Source organism: Cyanistes caeruleus, chromosome 7 (genome assembly GCF_971803275.1).
Source record: "Cyanistes caeruleus chromosome 7, bCyaCae1.hap1.1, whole genome shotgun sequence".
NCBI classification, from domain to species: Eukaryota; Metazoa; Chordata; class Aves; order Passeriformes; family Paridae; genus Cyanistes; species Cyanistes caeruleus.
Window position 1 is genome coordinate 22,067,097 of NC_141707.1, and position 16,424 is coordinate 22,083,520.

Here is a 16,424-nt window from a genome sequence, read left to right on the forward strand (position 1 = left end):
TCATTACTATCCAGGCACCTGCCATTCTCATTCAGACACATTAGTGAATATATTCCAAGGATATGAGATCCAATAATGAACTGTGTGTCCTGTCATTCATACACAGTTGGGCTACCATCTCCGCTCTGAGGATCTCATCATCTGTCATTCCTAGAACAATGAAATGCAAAAACTGTTAAAACAGCATGATTTCAAAACACGTATTCAGTTTTCATTTGACATTAAAAGCCTGTCAAACATGATACAAATTAATATTAGTTAATGATACAGTGCCATAAAAATACTGGGGGAAAAAAAAGGGGGGCGTGTGCAAATATTATGAAAGGCACAATCTCTATCAGAAAATACCAGTACAGACTCAAACTGCTGTCTTTCTGGAAAAGATACAGAATCTTCATGTCATCACCTACACAAATCACCCACTTCCATTAAAGCCATTTTTCTTCATTTTTATGTATTCTATCTATTTCTATTTCATAAGGGATTAAAATTCAGTAACTGGCAAAGATGAAACCACATGTTGAATGCTTTAAGTTACTATATGGTTAAACAGCTTTATGGCACCTATGAAGTACTGAATATAAATGAAGGTGTAATAATGTCATTTACATACAAATATTCCTAAAGCAGTGACACTTACCTAAATGTAAACGAAGGCTTAACAAAAGGACCAAAAATGTTAAGGCTCCTTCCAGCATGGACCTTTCATGCTCTGAGTCAAGAACTGTATTTTGATGCTGTGATGCCATCGTTAACAGATCTACCACCTTAAATCTGCAAACAGTAAAGTCAGAAACAACAGTTAAACATTCTCCAGCATTAAAACACCAATGTGAAATGATAAACTCAGGATAGCACTCACAACAACCTGAAATGAAATACAAAAGCCCAAATGAAAACCTGAAGTGCAAACAAACATACATGAAAACCCTCATCTTTTTAAATTTCAATTTTTATTTACCTATTGATGGAATGTGCTATAGTGATATTCACTCCACATGAAAACACCGTATATTTATCAACACATAAAAACAAATGCATATTAATTGGTATTCAAACCCTGATTTTTTTCAGAAAAATAAACATTCTGTGCCTCTTACAATTGCAGTTATATTTATCTACTTCTTCAGGATAGAATATCCTGGCATATGAATACATATGAAACTTAAAAAATCCTGGAGATGTTCAGAAAACAAATATATGAAGTTTCACTACTGCACTGTAAATCAAAAGTCAATGCTGTTTAAAATCAAGAGAAACCTCTTTCAGTAGAGCCCCTAAGTAAGTGTTAGTTTTGGCTAAGCAGTGTTGTATCCACTGAAGATATGTATCAGATATGCAACTTTTCTATTACACACAATAAATTAGCACAGCAGCTAGCACAACATGAACAAGAGCATTCATCTTTTAGTCCTACCTTTCAAAAACAGATGAAATAAAATAATCTGGGTCCAGTCTAGAGGCACAGACCTGTAGAAAGAGAGTAAATTAATTTTATTAAATTAATTCTATTCAATTAATTTGTAGGAAAATAATACTGGCTTGGCTTCTCAGAAAACATAACTTACTTGCAGCAGATAAATGTCAGGATCAATCATTGAATTGCAGAAATGAGACTGCACGTAAGTCATGGCCTGTCCTTTAATTTGTAGACCATTTCTAACCCACATATTGCTGTGAATTTCAGAAAGACTTGCCTGTTCAGGGAAAATAAGAAGTTACAAACATTTCAGGGATGTTCAGTTACTCAGTTCAGTGTTAGCAGATCATCAGTATAGTATCATAGAAAATTAGAAATCATAGAACAGTTTGGATTGGAAGGGACCATAAGGATTTCCAACCCCTATGCCAGGGGCAGGGACACCTTTCAGGTTCTTAAAGCCAAGTTGCTTAAAGCCCCATTCGCCCTGGCCTTGAACACCTCCATGGATGGGGAATCCTTGCCTTCTCTGGGCAATCTGTTTCAGTGTGTCACCACCTTCACAGTAAAGAATGTCTTTGTGATCTCCCATCTAAGCTACTCTCTTTCAGTTTAAAGCCATTGTCCCTTGTCCTGTCACTATGTGTCATTGTAAGAAGTCCCTCTGGGGCTTTCTTGGAGAGTCATAGAATAGTTTGGGTTGGAATGGACCTTCAAAGGTCATCTAGTCCAACCCCCCTACAATGATCAGGGGCATCTTCAACTAGGTCAGGCTACTCAGAGCCCCATCCAAGCTAACCTTATACGTTCCCAGGGATGGGGCATCTACCACTTCCACGGACAACCTGCTCCAATGATGTACCACCCTCACAGTAAAAAAGGTACTACAGGTAATCTAAATCAACCCTACTTCAGTTTAAACACACTAGCCTTGTTCTATTGCAACAGGTCCTGCTAAATAGTTTCCCCCCAGCTCTCTTGCAGGCCCCTTTAGAAGGCTATCTAAGGTGTCCCTGGAGCCTTCTCTTCCCCAAGTTGAACAATGCCAATTCTCTCAGTCCGTCTTCATAAAAGAGGTGCTCCAGCCCTCTCATCGTTTTATTCACTATCATTACACATATACATACATACATATACATACATACTACAACTTTACAGACTTTTTTTATAGTAATTTACTTCTCCTGGAGAGTGAGAGATAAAAAGAACCACTCCAAGTTTATGAAACAGATACCATATTTCCATATGACAGCATATTTCAGACAACTAAAGTACTTAAAGACAAATTAAGTGATTTATACATGTAGTTGCTCATCAAAATCTTGAAACATACTCAAAATGAAGGTAGCATGGTACCAAAATGAACCAAAAATTAAGGTATCGTGATTAAAAAGAGGTTAGATCTAAAAGCAGTGATTACAAGTACTACTCACTGACACTTATGCACAAGTAAGTCCAAATCTGCAAATAAAAATATTGCACATCCATTCTGGAACTCACTCTCAATTTGAAAAGTTCCAGATTTGGGTTTCTTGTCAACCTGCACTCCATTCACCTGTTCACATTCAATTCTTAGTTTTTAAAGGACTGGTCCTTCCTACCATTTTGGAAGCGCTATAGTGAATACTATTATTATGTGCTTCTCAGAGTATGATAACTAATGCCACATTTTGAATTTTGGAAATAGGAAGGAAAAAAAAAAAAGACATTATCCTAACCACTCGGTATATTCTAGTTACTATTTTCACATATGGCTTACTTTTATATTCCACAATTAAGACATACTTCCTATTGTTAAGTCAGAAGCCTGCCCATACCTGAATCTGAAGTGGGTGAATCATAAGTTTCATCAGCATCTCCTGATCTGGTAGGATAGTATCCAGATCTAGTTCTTGGCATTTAACAGCCTAGAAACAAAAGCAAGCATATACTGCGTTGAATGATCACATTCGACTGGGAATTTCCATCTTCTGTGAAAATACAAAATGTGCTTACCTTACTTAAAAACATGGCAAAGTAACGGTGCAGTGGCAAATGAAAAGTAACTTGGTTAGGTGCTGGCTGAAAGTGAAATAAAGGTATTTAATATATTGAAAATAAAGATATTTAATATATTGAAAAAAAAACAAACATACAAATATCTTTGGCACAACCACCAAGGATAGTATCTTACATGTCTTCATTTGATGGACTTGCTTTCCACTAGCAGTACTTCACTCCCCTGTCTTTCTGATTATTCAGAAGTTTCCCTCAGACAGCTGTAGTTCATCTCTTACTGAGTCCCCAGAAGCTAACAGCACTCTGAGTTGACTAAGTTTTGCTTGCCAAGTAGCAAAGCTGTTTCTCAATTGCCAAAGCAGAAGAGGACTTCTGTTTTGCCCCTGCTTCATTTGGCTCTTCATACAGCAAAACAGTAGTGTATCCATAACACTGCTTTTAAAACTCACAGCTTAAGCTTGTACCCGCCAACCTAAATCACCGAGACTCTACAGAAAAGAAAGGATCCTAGGACATAGCATTGTAAGTATTAACTACAAACTAACTTCAGCAAGGCAATCCTTTTTTGATCACTAGCTTGAATAGTTACTTAAATTAAGGAGAGGGGCCTGGGTGTAAGGAAATCACCTTTGAAATTTAATCAGATTTTCATAGTACTTTACTTAAATTCACTAAGGATATTTACCTCATCTACAAAGTTGATAGCATCAAACCAGTCCTGAAGTGCTTCAAGGCAGTATCTGACAACATTGCGTGTGTATTCTTGTGTTTCCTGCAGTTAAGAGAAACCAGCACACTTAAAACTGTTTTGTCTCATATAAGTGCCATTGTTTTCCTACTACAAATAAATATAGTTAGTTCAAGAATATTTTTACAGTACACAGAAACACTGAGATTGGAAAAGGCCTCCAAGATCACTGACTGAACAATACATTGTCAACTAAACCACAGCACTAAGTGCCAGGTCCAGTTGTTTCTTGAACATTTTCAGGGATTGGGACTCCACTACTTCACTATATACTAAAATATTATAAATATAAGTATTTACTTCATAGATAAACAGTAAAAAGTGTTTTTCATATGGTAAGTATTCCTAAAAGCTGATGGATTCTATTTTGGCTGTAACTTAATATAATTTGCAGTCTAGCAAATAGCAACAAGTCTTTGCTCTAGTTTGGAGATCATGTGATGTCAGGTTTTCACCTCAAATTGATAGAAGAACCACACAAGCCCATAAATTACACCATCCCCCATCATAATGAAATGTCTATTCACAGCCACAGCCAACATTAGAATCACATTAGGACAACTTATGTATCTCCATTTCCGCTGGACAAAGGCAGAATGAGTCAGAGACATTTATCAAGTTCTTCATTAGATTAGAAGTTATTCCTTATGTACATATGACATGACTGCACACATCGTGAACCTGTAGTCCCAGTACTGGAGACAATAAATTATGCACAAGCATGAATTTTATACTCAATATACACAGAATCTGAGTTGACTAGAGTTTTATGCTATTTAAATAGACAAAGACAGCCAAACCAAAGTATTTTCAAACACAAAAGACAGCCCTTTCAGGTTTGAGAATTCTAGAAAAAATCATGAATAAAACCAAGAATCATGGAAGGGAAATGTTAGCCTTACCCTAACTTTGCAGTGTGACAGCAGACCCCACATTGGCTGGGCACAGGCTTCCAGCTCAGCAGCAAAGGCAGCATAGTATGTCTGTGATTCAAACTCCACGTGCTCATTTAATTCTCGTTTATTTAAATTCATACCTTCAAAGATTTAAGCAAGTTATACAAACCAAGATTTAACCAAGGCTAAACGGAATGCAGTATTTTTAGTATTATGCATTTACACACTTCTGAAAACAAAGTGCAAGAATCTATTTTATCTAGCAGCAGAATATTTGATAAAACGAAGTTTGAACAGAAATATACCAGGAAAGTTAAAAGACTGGCTAATAACAGCAGACCTTGCTCTTCAGGGGACATTAACTTCTACTTTGAATGTCACTCAGTCAATCAGAATGTCTGAATGGTCCTCTTTCTAAGCAAAACATTTACCAGTATTGAGATACACCATCTTAAAATATTTTTTATATAATCCAAAAAAATTTCTTTACAGCAACATTTAGAAAAATATCTAGATTTATCAGATTTATTTCCTGTATATTTAAATTTAGAACTTCACCAGTAAAACAGTTTGTTTCATTGTTGTGATCTCTACTTTAAGTACAACCTCAGAATTCTTGCACCATGGATCTTAGCTGACCAAGTGTGATGTGACTGGTCTTCAACTACTTCACACAAGAAAAAGATCCATTAGATAATTTTTATAATCTGTTTTCTACAATATACTGTTCCTTTCAAGAAATACAATCCTGAGGGATACTAATAGATTAAATATTTGCATTCAGCACTGTAGGGATTTTGCTACTGTTAATGTTAACTGTCTTAACATCCTTGTGTTAGTATTGATTATAAAAGTCACATACCTTGAAAAAATGATACAAAATTCATCCATGTTACCAAAAGACCATGATCTTCCAAAAATTTCTTTGCCACACTTTGGTGTGAAAGTATGTTTATAAAATCACTAACCAGGGGCCAGTAAGTATTATTCTTCAGTAGTGCTTCCCCACAATTCACCACAACATGTAAACTATTCTCTTCATCTAGATTTAAAAAAGAATAAAACAAAAGAAGACAAAGTAATTTTTTTAATTTATTAACAAAGTTACAAAATAATGAAAAAATAACAATTAGGATGTACTGCAATGCTGGGGTCAGACACACACAGATAAAACTGCAGAAAACTAAAATGGTTCTTTCATGGTACCTGAGGCTGTTTTTTCATCATGGACCGAACAACACAAACCCCACTTGCAAGAGTCACTTAAACTTTGAACAGTATCACAACCTCTGGAAAGTAGCACATTAGTAAAACCATCACAGCTGTGGCTCTTCCAATATTTTTAAGTATAAAATAAACAAACAATACAATTGTTTGAATTCTACTTTGAATCTGACATACCTCCAGTGAACAAAGTAACTTACAGCAGTCAAGAAAAAATCTGATGATTGAAACCTACACTGGCATTTTGAGGCTGAAAAGAGCAGAGTAAAGTATTTCCAGTATGAATTTGGGACAAAAAGGGTTTATGCAGTCTGTCCAAGATTAGGGCAGGAGATGGTTCCTAGAAGAGCACAAGAAATTTAGGGGCGGGGGGGGTGTGGTTCTTTCCCTCCAACCCCAGATCATGCAAGTTCATCCTCTACATCTGCCAAATAAATGTCTTTGATTCCTTCTCATAAGAAGGATTCCTGGAAAGATCAGAAGGGAAACAGAATTGATTCTGGATTCACTATCCAAGCGAAACAGCTTCCAGAACCCATGTCAATTAATATTCTATTTCAACAGAAAAAAGAACAGAAGAACAAAAATCTTGCATCTGATGCACAGCCTTGGGGATGGCTCCATTCCAGTTCAAATGCACTGAAGGACCCCTGCAATTACCCTTTACCCAGTGAAAGGGTCATAAGCAGCACAGCACAGCTGCACTAAAAAGACACTCATTAAGAGACTCCAGTCTCTTATGAGGAATACCTCTATGTAGAGTGGTTCTCTTTGGCCTGTCCAAGAACAGGATAACATCTGACTGAACCTGCTGAAGGATTTTGCAAAGGACCAATAACTGTCTTAGTATAGACTAGACAAATATGAAGTCACTTCAAATGGACACTGGCATTGTCTCTTATTCAGAGTGCTCTACAAGGCAGGGTTAATGCAAAGTCATCTAGAAATTTTCAAAGGATAAACCATTACCAAAACCTTTTCCTTGGGGCTATAAATAAAATCCTTTTTCCATATAAAGTTCATTAAGAAGAAAGTGCTGAAAGAGAGGAAAAAATTCTCTAAGAACATATGGACATAAATCTCCTTAGGGAGGCAGTTCATCATCTCTATCTGTATTTCTACCCCTCATTCTTTCACACTAAGTTTGAGAGAGGTAAGCTGAGTTAGTAACACTTACCAAGTTGGTATCAACACAGGCCAACTGTTTCATTAAAACACTTTGTCCACAAATACCCTTACTGAACTGTACATTTTAAACAGCTGTTCAAAAGACAATTAGGATCTGTGAGCAATGCAAATTAAACATGCTGTAGCACGCACAGGTCCTGCTCCATGTTTTCCTTGCTCCTCTGAAACATGTTTTCTCTACCTATCCATTGGCTGGACTTGTAAATTTTGTTTCATTTAGATACTGTTTACAGTGGCTGCACAAACAAAATTCTCCTTAATTTATCTCACCAGCATAGACTTCTCACTATTTCCACCATTGTAAGAGGTAACTTGAAGTAAACACAAGATACAAAGAACAGCAAAAGAAGGCCATTGAGAATATGTGAGGGCAAAACCCCAATAACAAATTTTATAATTTCTTGTCTGTCCATTTACAGTATGTCCAACCCCTCATACATAAAACAATGAGGGGGAAATGTTGTGAAAACACTGAAAAGAACCAGACATATCCCAGAGGTGGACTTGCCAGTACTAGATTAACTGCTGGACTCAATGACCATCAAAACATTCTATATAACAGTATCTTAGCTAAGAGCTATCAGTGGTGTTGGAAAAAGAGAAAATGAAACAGTGGAAGAGCTGCTCCAAGGGTAAATCTTTTCTCACACATCTATCACAAATATATCTAACAATATTTAACTTACTACCTCAAGTTTACATCCATTAATTACCAGGAAGATTCTTCAGAAAATGACTAATCACAGTACCAGCCTTTTTCTGCTGTAGTACAATTCTGACCCATTACAGAAGCTTACTGTCACGCTAGCAACATCCCATAAAGACCAAAAAGTAACATTTAAAAGATGCTTAGAAATAGTTTTAAATTACATTCCACCAATATGGCATTGATTTAGAAAAAATCATTTCATATACAAACTGTTAAATATTCAGCATTTTCCTTTTAATACTGTAAAGCAACCTATGTAGGGCAACAATTTTTTTTTCATATTGAAGTCCTGCTGAATGAGGGCTCTCTTGATAGCTAGATGAGTGAGGATTTCCCATTTCTGCAGTCATTTTCATTTAGGCTATAGAGTGGACTCTGAGACAAGGATACTTTGGGAAAAAAATACAATTTCATGCAGAGGTTCATGATACGTATTTAGCAGCAGCACTCAGCATGTCTGGGGGTACTTTCAGATTCAAACTAAGATACAGAGGGCTGAGAGGTCTCCAGTCTATTAGGCACATAAAAGTGGGAATGACAGGAGTCAGCAAGATTCAATTGTGTCAGCAAGATTCATATAAGGACAGGTAAAACAAGGAGGGTGAACTTCTGTTTTCACAAAAGAAGTTAAACAGTCTACAAAAGCTCAAATTCAAACTGCCATTTTGTCAAACAAAATATTGATCAAATTGCTATATTGATAAACTATTAAATTATTTTCCTCTAATTATATCAAATTTTATTAAGGCAGTCACAAGTTTTAAGAATTAAAACAATTTTAAATACTGCAAATAGCAAATAGCTTGTGAAATTCTTTGAAAATATTTTTAAAATTCATACAAGTCTCAATTTGTGTATGTGATTTTTAATTCAAATAGTTGCTTATGCACTTTATGCAACAAATTAAGTACTAACAAGGTAATAATCTACATTCTAAACTGTATAACATTCCTAAAAAAAAAGCTCTACAAACCAAATGATAAAATATTAATATCACTCTTATTAACAACCTTTATATTTCCAAGGAATTTTGAGACTCACCCTCTACCATATGTTGCTAAATCCTGTACATTTTGGAAAGGCTTCAGAAGGGTGGACTGACCACCAAAGAAAGATTACATTTCCTCTATAATCAATTTATTATCCATGGAAACAAACAAATAAGCAACTAAACCTACCTTGCAATTCACTTTTAATAAGGCAACTTTCCATCATGTACAACAGAACAGTGACCATAATATCCAGCAGTTGGCATTCTTCTGTTACTTGGCGTGCTAGTTCTTCATTGCTGAACAACTGAACACTGATATGCACAATTCTATTAGACATGGTGTCTGATTCATGGCTTTTCTTCAGTGTTTTCATAATAAAAGCATAATGCTGAACAAATGTTTTTGTAAAAGCAATCTGCAAATTATAAAGAAATGTTGACATTAATAAGCATCATACACAAATTATAGCTTAGTTTCATTATAAAACATTCCTTTACAAATGTACATTCAACATGCCCTGGGAAACTGCTTTGACAAACCAAAAGTGATGACTGCTTTCTAGTAACAGACCAAATGAAAAGACCTATTTATATAGAGGGGTATCTTAGGCTGCTAGTTTTATTACCTTTCCCCAGAATTTAATCTTCTCATTCTATACATTTCACAATAAAAAAAACCAATCCAGAAACGTTCAAACAAGGAATATAATGTCTCAGCATGCCTGTGAAAGTTGCCGAGTTTCAATAATTAATTTATCCATAATTTATACATCCTACAACAGGATGTCCTAAAATAATACACTATGAACAATGAGTTTAGTACTGCCTTATAAAGCTGCCTTATCACTTGCAACCATCTAACCATGAAGTAAGTTTTTCACTTATTTTCAAACAAGACATTTCTACATTGATTTCCATTTCTACTATCATAGCATCCTGTACTTTTAAAATAAATCTTTAGTGCTTTTCCCTCAATACCTAAATTAATTATCCAGCTTTGTTATTCTTCACACAATGTTAGTGGTTCTTTTAAACCAGATCAGTATTTAAATATATTGTACATACACACATAAATCTTAGTACAGTTCAGTACAGTTCCACTTCATTAGCCTTAAAATACATTATGAATCAACCTTTTGCACTGCCCATACATGAACATATCTGCTAGCTCTGAAATCACTTCTCACTTAGTACTTTAGGTTCTGAATTGACACCATCTGGACTTGCTTGGCTTAGTAAGAAGACAAGCTGTGTAGTGATAAAAATCCAAAGTCTAAAAATCTCTTGCCTATTCCTTCTGGAAGTATTAACCTTTCAAAAGCATAGAATTAGAAATTTTAAAACCACCCTCAGGCAGCCATGTTTTCACCAGACCATATACAGATCACTACTTTATTTTACCTGCCTTAGATTCTGTGCTCCCATACATTTCTTATGGCACTACCATGTTATTATCAGCTAAAAAATACTTCCAAAAATATGATGACCTAATTCTGCTGTTAGGCACAGAAACTGCTTCTCCCAGGAAATAACCCCAAAGATAAAGTTGCTGTTGCAAGAAACTGAACCAGAGTGAGAAGGTTATCACTGCAGGAAACACTGCAAGGATACTTAACTTGCTTTCCTATACCTGGTCCACAGTGATGGAAACTGTATAATAACTGAAAGTATGTTTCACATACAGCACCTACACAATGGTAACTGTTTTCAGCTAAAGCCTTTCTGGCACAAGGCGCTGACAGTACTTGAGCAAAGTTAATACAGTATCATTCTGTTATTAATATCTGTTATTACAGATATTCCCATCACATAATTTCCTTTAAATTAAAGCCTTGAAACAATTTTCATCACTGGCATTAGCACTTATCATCAAGACATTCACACTATTAATGTTAAGCCTCAGACAGAAATTATCTAGCAGGTATTTTCAGAAGTTAGTATATTAATGCTACTAGTAAAAAGTATATTTACATATTACTTCTTCACACTGTATTATATTTAAGTAGGATTTTTGGGTTCTGTGATGAAGAAACTATGTTTTACTTGTTTTACACAGCACACTCAATTCAAATTGATTGCATAAACAAGGTCCTTCTCTAAGGATAAATTTTGGACTTTTTTTTTTTTTCTTTAGTTTATATCAGCATGCATCAACATTTTTTGAGCCTCACTCATTCACAATAATGAACCTCTGAAATTTGCTCTCACTACAGTATAATGGTAGAGACTCTGGAAAACACTTAACTAAAGGAAAGACAGAAGCTTTACTCCTGCATTCACTTGCAAGTTAAATAAACAAATACAGCCCTTTCCAATTTTGAGAGGAAGAAACTAAACTCATTCTAGAAGTTAAGAAGCTGAAATACTAAGGTAAACTGCAGTCAGTACATAAAACCAGCCACAGCAGGCCAAATCAGTCCATCCACACATTCTTTCTTTCGGTGGCCAAAGCTATATACACAACTTAGGAAAAATACAAAACGGAGCAAGAATGCAATTTCTGTCATAACACATTTCCAAACACGCAGCTTCCAACCTTCTGCAAGAAATGGTTCCTAGGACAGACATGCTTTCTGTACATCTAATTATCTTCACTGACTTACTCTCTAGGATCTTGAGCAGCTTCTAAATTTCTACCTATGGAAAAACAAAGTTAATGTTTTCAGCTAGCCTTTCCTCCCAGTGACCACTCAACTTCAATCCCAGAACTCTTGGGAGACTAACATGAACGCCATGCTTCAGGTAGAACTCACATCTCCCATGTTTATATTCTCAATGCTAAAACGGAAAATATTACTGACAGCCAAATTCTGCACTAAAATTAGGGTTCCAATGGAAAAACTGTTCTACAGAATTTGTAGAAGAGCATATCCAGGAATCAGTGAAGTCCTATTGCTGTAATAGCTGCCTCAAGGGTCACTATGGGGGGTGCCTAACAAGGCACAGCATTTCTGGTCATTATGTTGGTTGATTCGTTATGTCTACCAGATGCTTTTGCATTTTTGTATTTCCAGTATTCCAGATTTCAGCAAGGCTCTCCTCTTGGGTGATTTACACTCTTCCATCATCTTCCTGGTTACTGCCAACATATTCTTCGCCTTCTCCATGGTCACATGGAAGTCTCTTTCTCCAGCCTTTTGCTTTTCCTCTTGTCCAAACCATAACACCTTTGGTTTCTTGGAAGCTTCAATATTTTTTTCTTCTGTTTTCTTTTTCTTTACTTGTAAGTCTTCCAAGCTTCAAATGTCAGAGAGTGCTGGAAGGGATGCCTCAAGCACAAATCTGTAAGGCAAAGACCACACTTTTTGTTGTGCTATCTCTCTCATATGCCAAAGTAGGGAGAGAGGGAAGAGCTAGTTAACCCAGGGTTTTAGCCCACCCCTTTCAACACCTCTTTTCAATACTGGGAATCCCTAAAGGGAAGTTTGCTTTCCTATTTAAAACAAAAAAATCTGTGTAACTCAGATTGCTAGTGGCTCAATGACTGCTACATAGGGCAATGATGGATTCTAATGTTTATGCTGGAAGTCAGAGATTTCAACAATTTCAAATCATACACAGATAGCCAGCTCTGTGCTCTGTCCAGCTAGCTTCTTCAGTTTATCAGAAATCCAACCTAGCAGAATTCTGCTGATTTAATGAGCTATATCACCTCATGAAGAATCAGATAAATTTCACTACAGCAGATACAGAAAAAATTAGAATAGTACATGTGGCATAGATGAGATGAGAGAAAGTAGCAGAAAGCTGAGAGACCACTTGGAAGGGAATATCCCTAGAGGTATTCCTGTTGTTTAAGAATGCAGAATGATCAGCAAACAAGCTTTTCTTTCAAAAAAGCTAAATGGAAGCATGGAAGATAAAACATTCTTCTAATTAATCCCAAAAAGCTATGCTCTCTCTTTTCCATGTAAAAGGCAGAGCCACTCCTTGTAAATTAACAAGCCTCATAAACATGTTTAAAATTCATGCAGCATTGATAGTTTTGCAACAAAGCAAAGGTATCTTGCAAAAAACCAGTTTACTGCCTCCCTAGTACTGCTATGTGATACATTTCCTGTTCTGAGTTTCCTTACTACTTAAAAATGCCATTTAGACAATCACAACAATTAAACACAAATTCTAAAAAAAATCTGAACACTTGGTACTTGTGCTTCTACTAAGGCTTTAACACAGGAATTAACTGTTTAATGAAAAACAATATGAAACTGGTAACAAAAAAAATCAACCAACCAAAGAAGTTTATAAAAACCTTTCAATCTGAGCATGCAGAAAATGGACCAAATGGTAGAAAATGGACCAAATACAACATGATCTCCACTCTGAGTGAAGAAAGATAATGAACAGAACAAAGAAAGTCACTGAAGACTATGGCTCATTGTCAAAGAAAGAAAGATCCCACAATCAACAGATGCTGCTGTTATTACATGATACAATTATAAGGGAAACACAGCAACACTTACCAGATTCTTCTGCATGCTGCTAGCAGCTGGGTGTTTTTACAGGCAGGAATTTAGCTGGCAATGGATCAGGAGAACTGAATGTCCACGTGGGTGTCCAAATATCAAGAAGAACTCAGGCTTCACAGCAATGAATCATCAGTTAAAAAGTCCTAATGTCTCCTCATGTATTAGCTGAATCTAAGACCAAGACGAATCTATGCTGGTATCCCAAATCAAAATGGCATCTTCACATGGACACAGCAGTGCTGAAGGCTGTTATCTTTTTCTTCCTTGCAAGTTGTCTTCACGTCCTTTGTTTTGATGCAGCAAGGTTTTAATGGGGCACAAATACAGCATTGTCCCATTACAAACAGACATTTTTGAAGAAATCTGCATGCCTGGACTTCAGAATTTCTTGATCTTTTCCTCCCAGCAGGGATTGAGAAGGTCCAAAAAATTTGCATGGCTCAAGGGTATGGCATGGTCAGAGCAAAATGTTAAGCCTGACTGCTATGTATACTAGGTCCTGGGCACATGTGGAGCAAACAACCAAACCTGGCTGCACATCAAGATTTAAAACAGGAAGATGACATCCAGTCTCCACAACTCCAGGCCAGGAGATACTTGGTATGGACAACTGCAAAACTCTGTAAGGAAGCACCTGGAAGGCAGCCAAAATCACCTAGGGCATAGCTGCAGCAAGAATACTCACACTGTAATGGCCTGTATGGAGAAACCACTGCCTACTACAATAACTTAAACAGGAATGAAATCACTGCAATTATTCACTAGTCATACCACATTACAGAACCATACAGTGCTGATTCGCATGTTTTAAGTGATAAAGAACAATTTACAAAGTAAAATAAAATGAAACAAAATCCAACACATGCAAATATACACTAACAGACAAAAAGGAAAATAAACCATGAAATCAAAATTAATAGTGCTGCTCCAGATTTATCCATCTTGTTTTGTCCACACTGGTTTTCAAATACTAAACAGTTTAGAACTTCTTATAAAATACTCCAAACAAGGTAAAAGATCTGCATTATTTTACTGCTTATTATTCAAACATAAGCATACATGGTGTCATGCAAGGCACAATACACACTAAGTATGTGAATATAAAAAGATACTTAGGTTTGAATGAAGTAAGGCCGAGTACCTTGTAATCTTGATCTGGTAGCATGTTGAGCAAGAAAGTCACCATCTTCTGTGGAAACTCGTATTTTATTGTCCAAAATAATAATTCTTCTAGAAAACATTTATGCTTCAAAACATCCATGATAGACTGATCTGCATAAAAGGTTGAAGCAGGGCATGTGTAATACAATAAGTATTAAAACTAAGAACAATAATAGTGCAGTTGCACTCATATGAAAATTCAGGAACAAAAATTCAAGAACATAGCGCATTCTGTAAATAATTTCTTTTTGAACACTGGGAAAATTAAGATCACCAATACTGCAGAGAGTCAGTCTGTAACTATAAAAGAACCTCCCAGAGAAGCCAGTGGAAGTTTTCAGTACAATTCCACCACAGAGTACAATCTTCATTGATTGCATTGAATCACATCACCTTACCATAATAGCTGCACTGATTATAATACATCACAACAAATTGCACAATATTTACACAACCACTTAACCAAGGGAAACACTGTAGACTACTACTTAACTGAAGTTAAAATATCAAAACAACAAAATATAATTTATGATTAAGTGATGAATTCTATTACCTAAGCAACACTTTACCAAGCTCTAAACAAAATAAATAGAAGCAATAATGTATCCTTTATTCTTACATTCAAAGCAACACATGCACTGATTGACCAACCACTAAGTTGTTTGTTGGGATTTTTTAATACAAACATTACCATAACCAGATAATCAGGAGGCACTAGCTCCTAATGGTAGCAGGAGAGACGTTCTCATCTTTCCCCTTTCCTGTCCATTCACTCTAATCCTTTACTCATGCTGATAGTAGATCCCTGTGGGGGACCTACGTAGGAATCAAGTCCAGGATCTTTCCATTTTGTCAGCTGTGTTTTCAAGCAGATTAGTTTCCTGATTGCAAAGCTGCAAACTGACCTTTGCTAGAATAAACTGTTAATGAAATTATCACTCGACAGAGTGTAAATCATATTAACTCTGTTTTTAAAAATACTAAAATATAAAGACTCTTCATCATCACTTTTCAAGACATCGATTGTTTATACTTTACAACTACAACAGATGGTATTCACTCCAGTAACATATGAGGATGAAAGAAGAAAGTAATGATACTACTATTCTCTATACCTAGAAAAAACTACACCTGAGAATATATAACTCCACACAAAATCACATATTCCAACAGGAGTGTATGGAGTGCACACATCCAGAAACATTTACACTGAACATCATCTGGCCTTGAAGACTCAGATCTTCACTGAAGTGTAACAGCTTTAAAGACTGCACCAGATAGCTTTGTGCCTATTCTAAGCAAGATAGACATTTGTGCTCTTCCTAAGCAGGAATTTCCTCAATTTTTCACTATTACCAAATGTCAGAGTTCCCTGGGCAAGTAACCAATTTGCCCAGACTTAAATTTTAGGGTTCTTCTCAAGACTCTGACAAGCCACAAAAAAAAAAAATTAAAAAAAAGTATGTTTTATTCAATATATTCAACAAGCAATGATACAAACCATTACCTTCACAGAATCATGAAAGGTAATTAAAATATTATATTTTGTAATATTAATTAATATTAAACTATTTTATAATTATTACACATCACCTACAGCAACAAACATATGATGCTTAT

At 35.8% G+C, this 16,424-nt stretch overlaps 1 protein-coding gene across 9 annotated transcripts in view; it reads right to left on the reverse strand.

Annotated features, from left to right (window-relative positions):
- The window catches only part of UBR3 (ubiquitin protein ligase E3 component n-recognin 3), a 102,523-nt gene that overhangs the window by 63,560 nt on the left and 22,539 nt on the right, over positions 1–16,424 (reverse strand). For 8 of the 9 annotated variants that reach the window (XM_086896723.1, XM_086896724.1, XM_086896722.1 and 5 more), the window contains exons 7-17: positions 14,785–14,915; positions 9,362–9,590; positions 5,925–6,104; positions 5,069–5,202; positions 4,104–4,190; positions 3,416–3,481; positions 3,238–3,327; positions 1,569–1,697; positions 1,418–1,470; positions 641–774; positions 65–150 (exon numbers count right to left, since the gene is read on the reverse strand). In XM_086896723.1, the coding sequence (XP_086752849.1) occupies positions 65–150; positions 641–774; positions 1,418–1,470; positions 1,569–1,697; positions 3,238–3,327; positions 3,416–3,481; positions 4,104–4,190; positions 5,069–5,202; positions 5,925–6,104; positions 9,362–9,590; positions 14,785–14,915 (1,319 nt within the window). Of the gene's footprint in view, positions 1–62; positions 151–640; positions 775–1,417; positions 1,471–1,568; positions 1,698–3,237; positions 3,328–3,415; positions 3,482–4,103; positions 4,191–5,068; positions 5,203–5,924; positions 6,105–9,361; positions 9,591–12,159; positions 12,457–13,637; positions 13,703–14,784; positions 14,916–16,424 lie in introns of those variants that run through there. The other variant, XM_086896728.1, reaches the window with a different exon arrangement.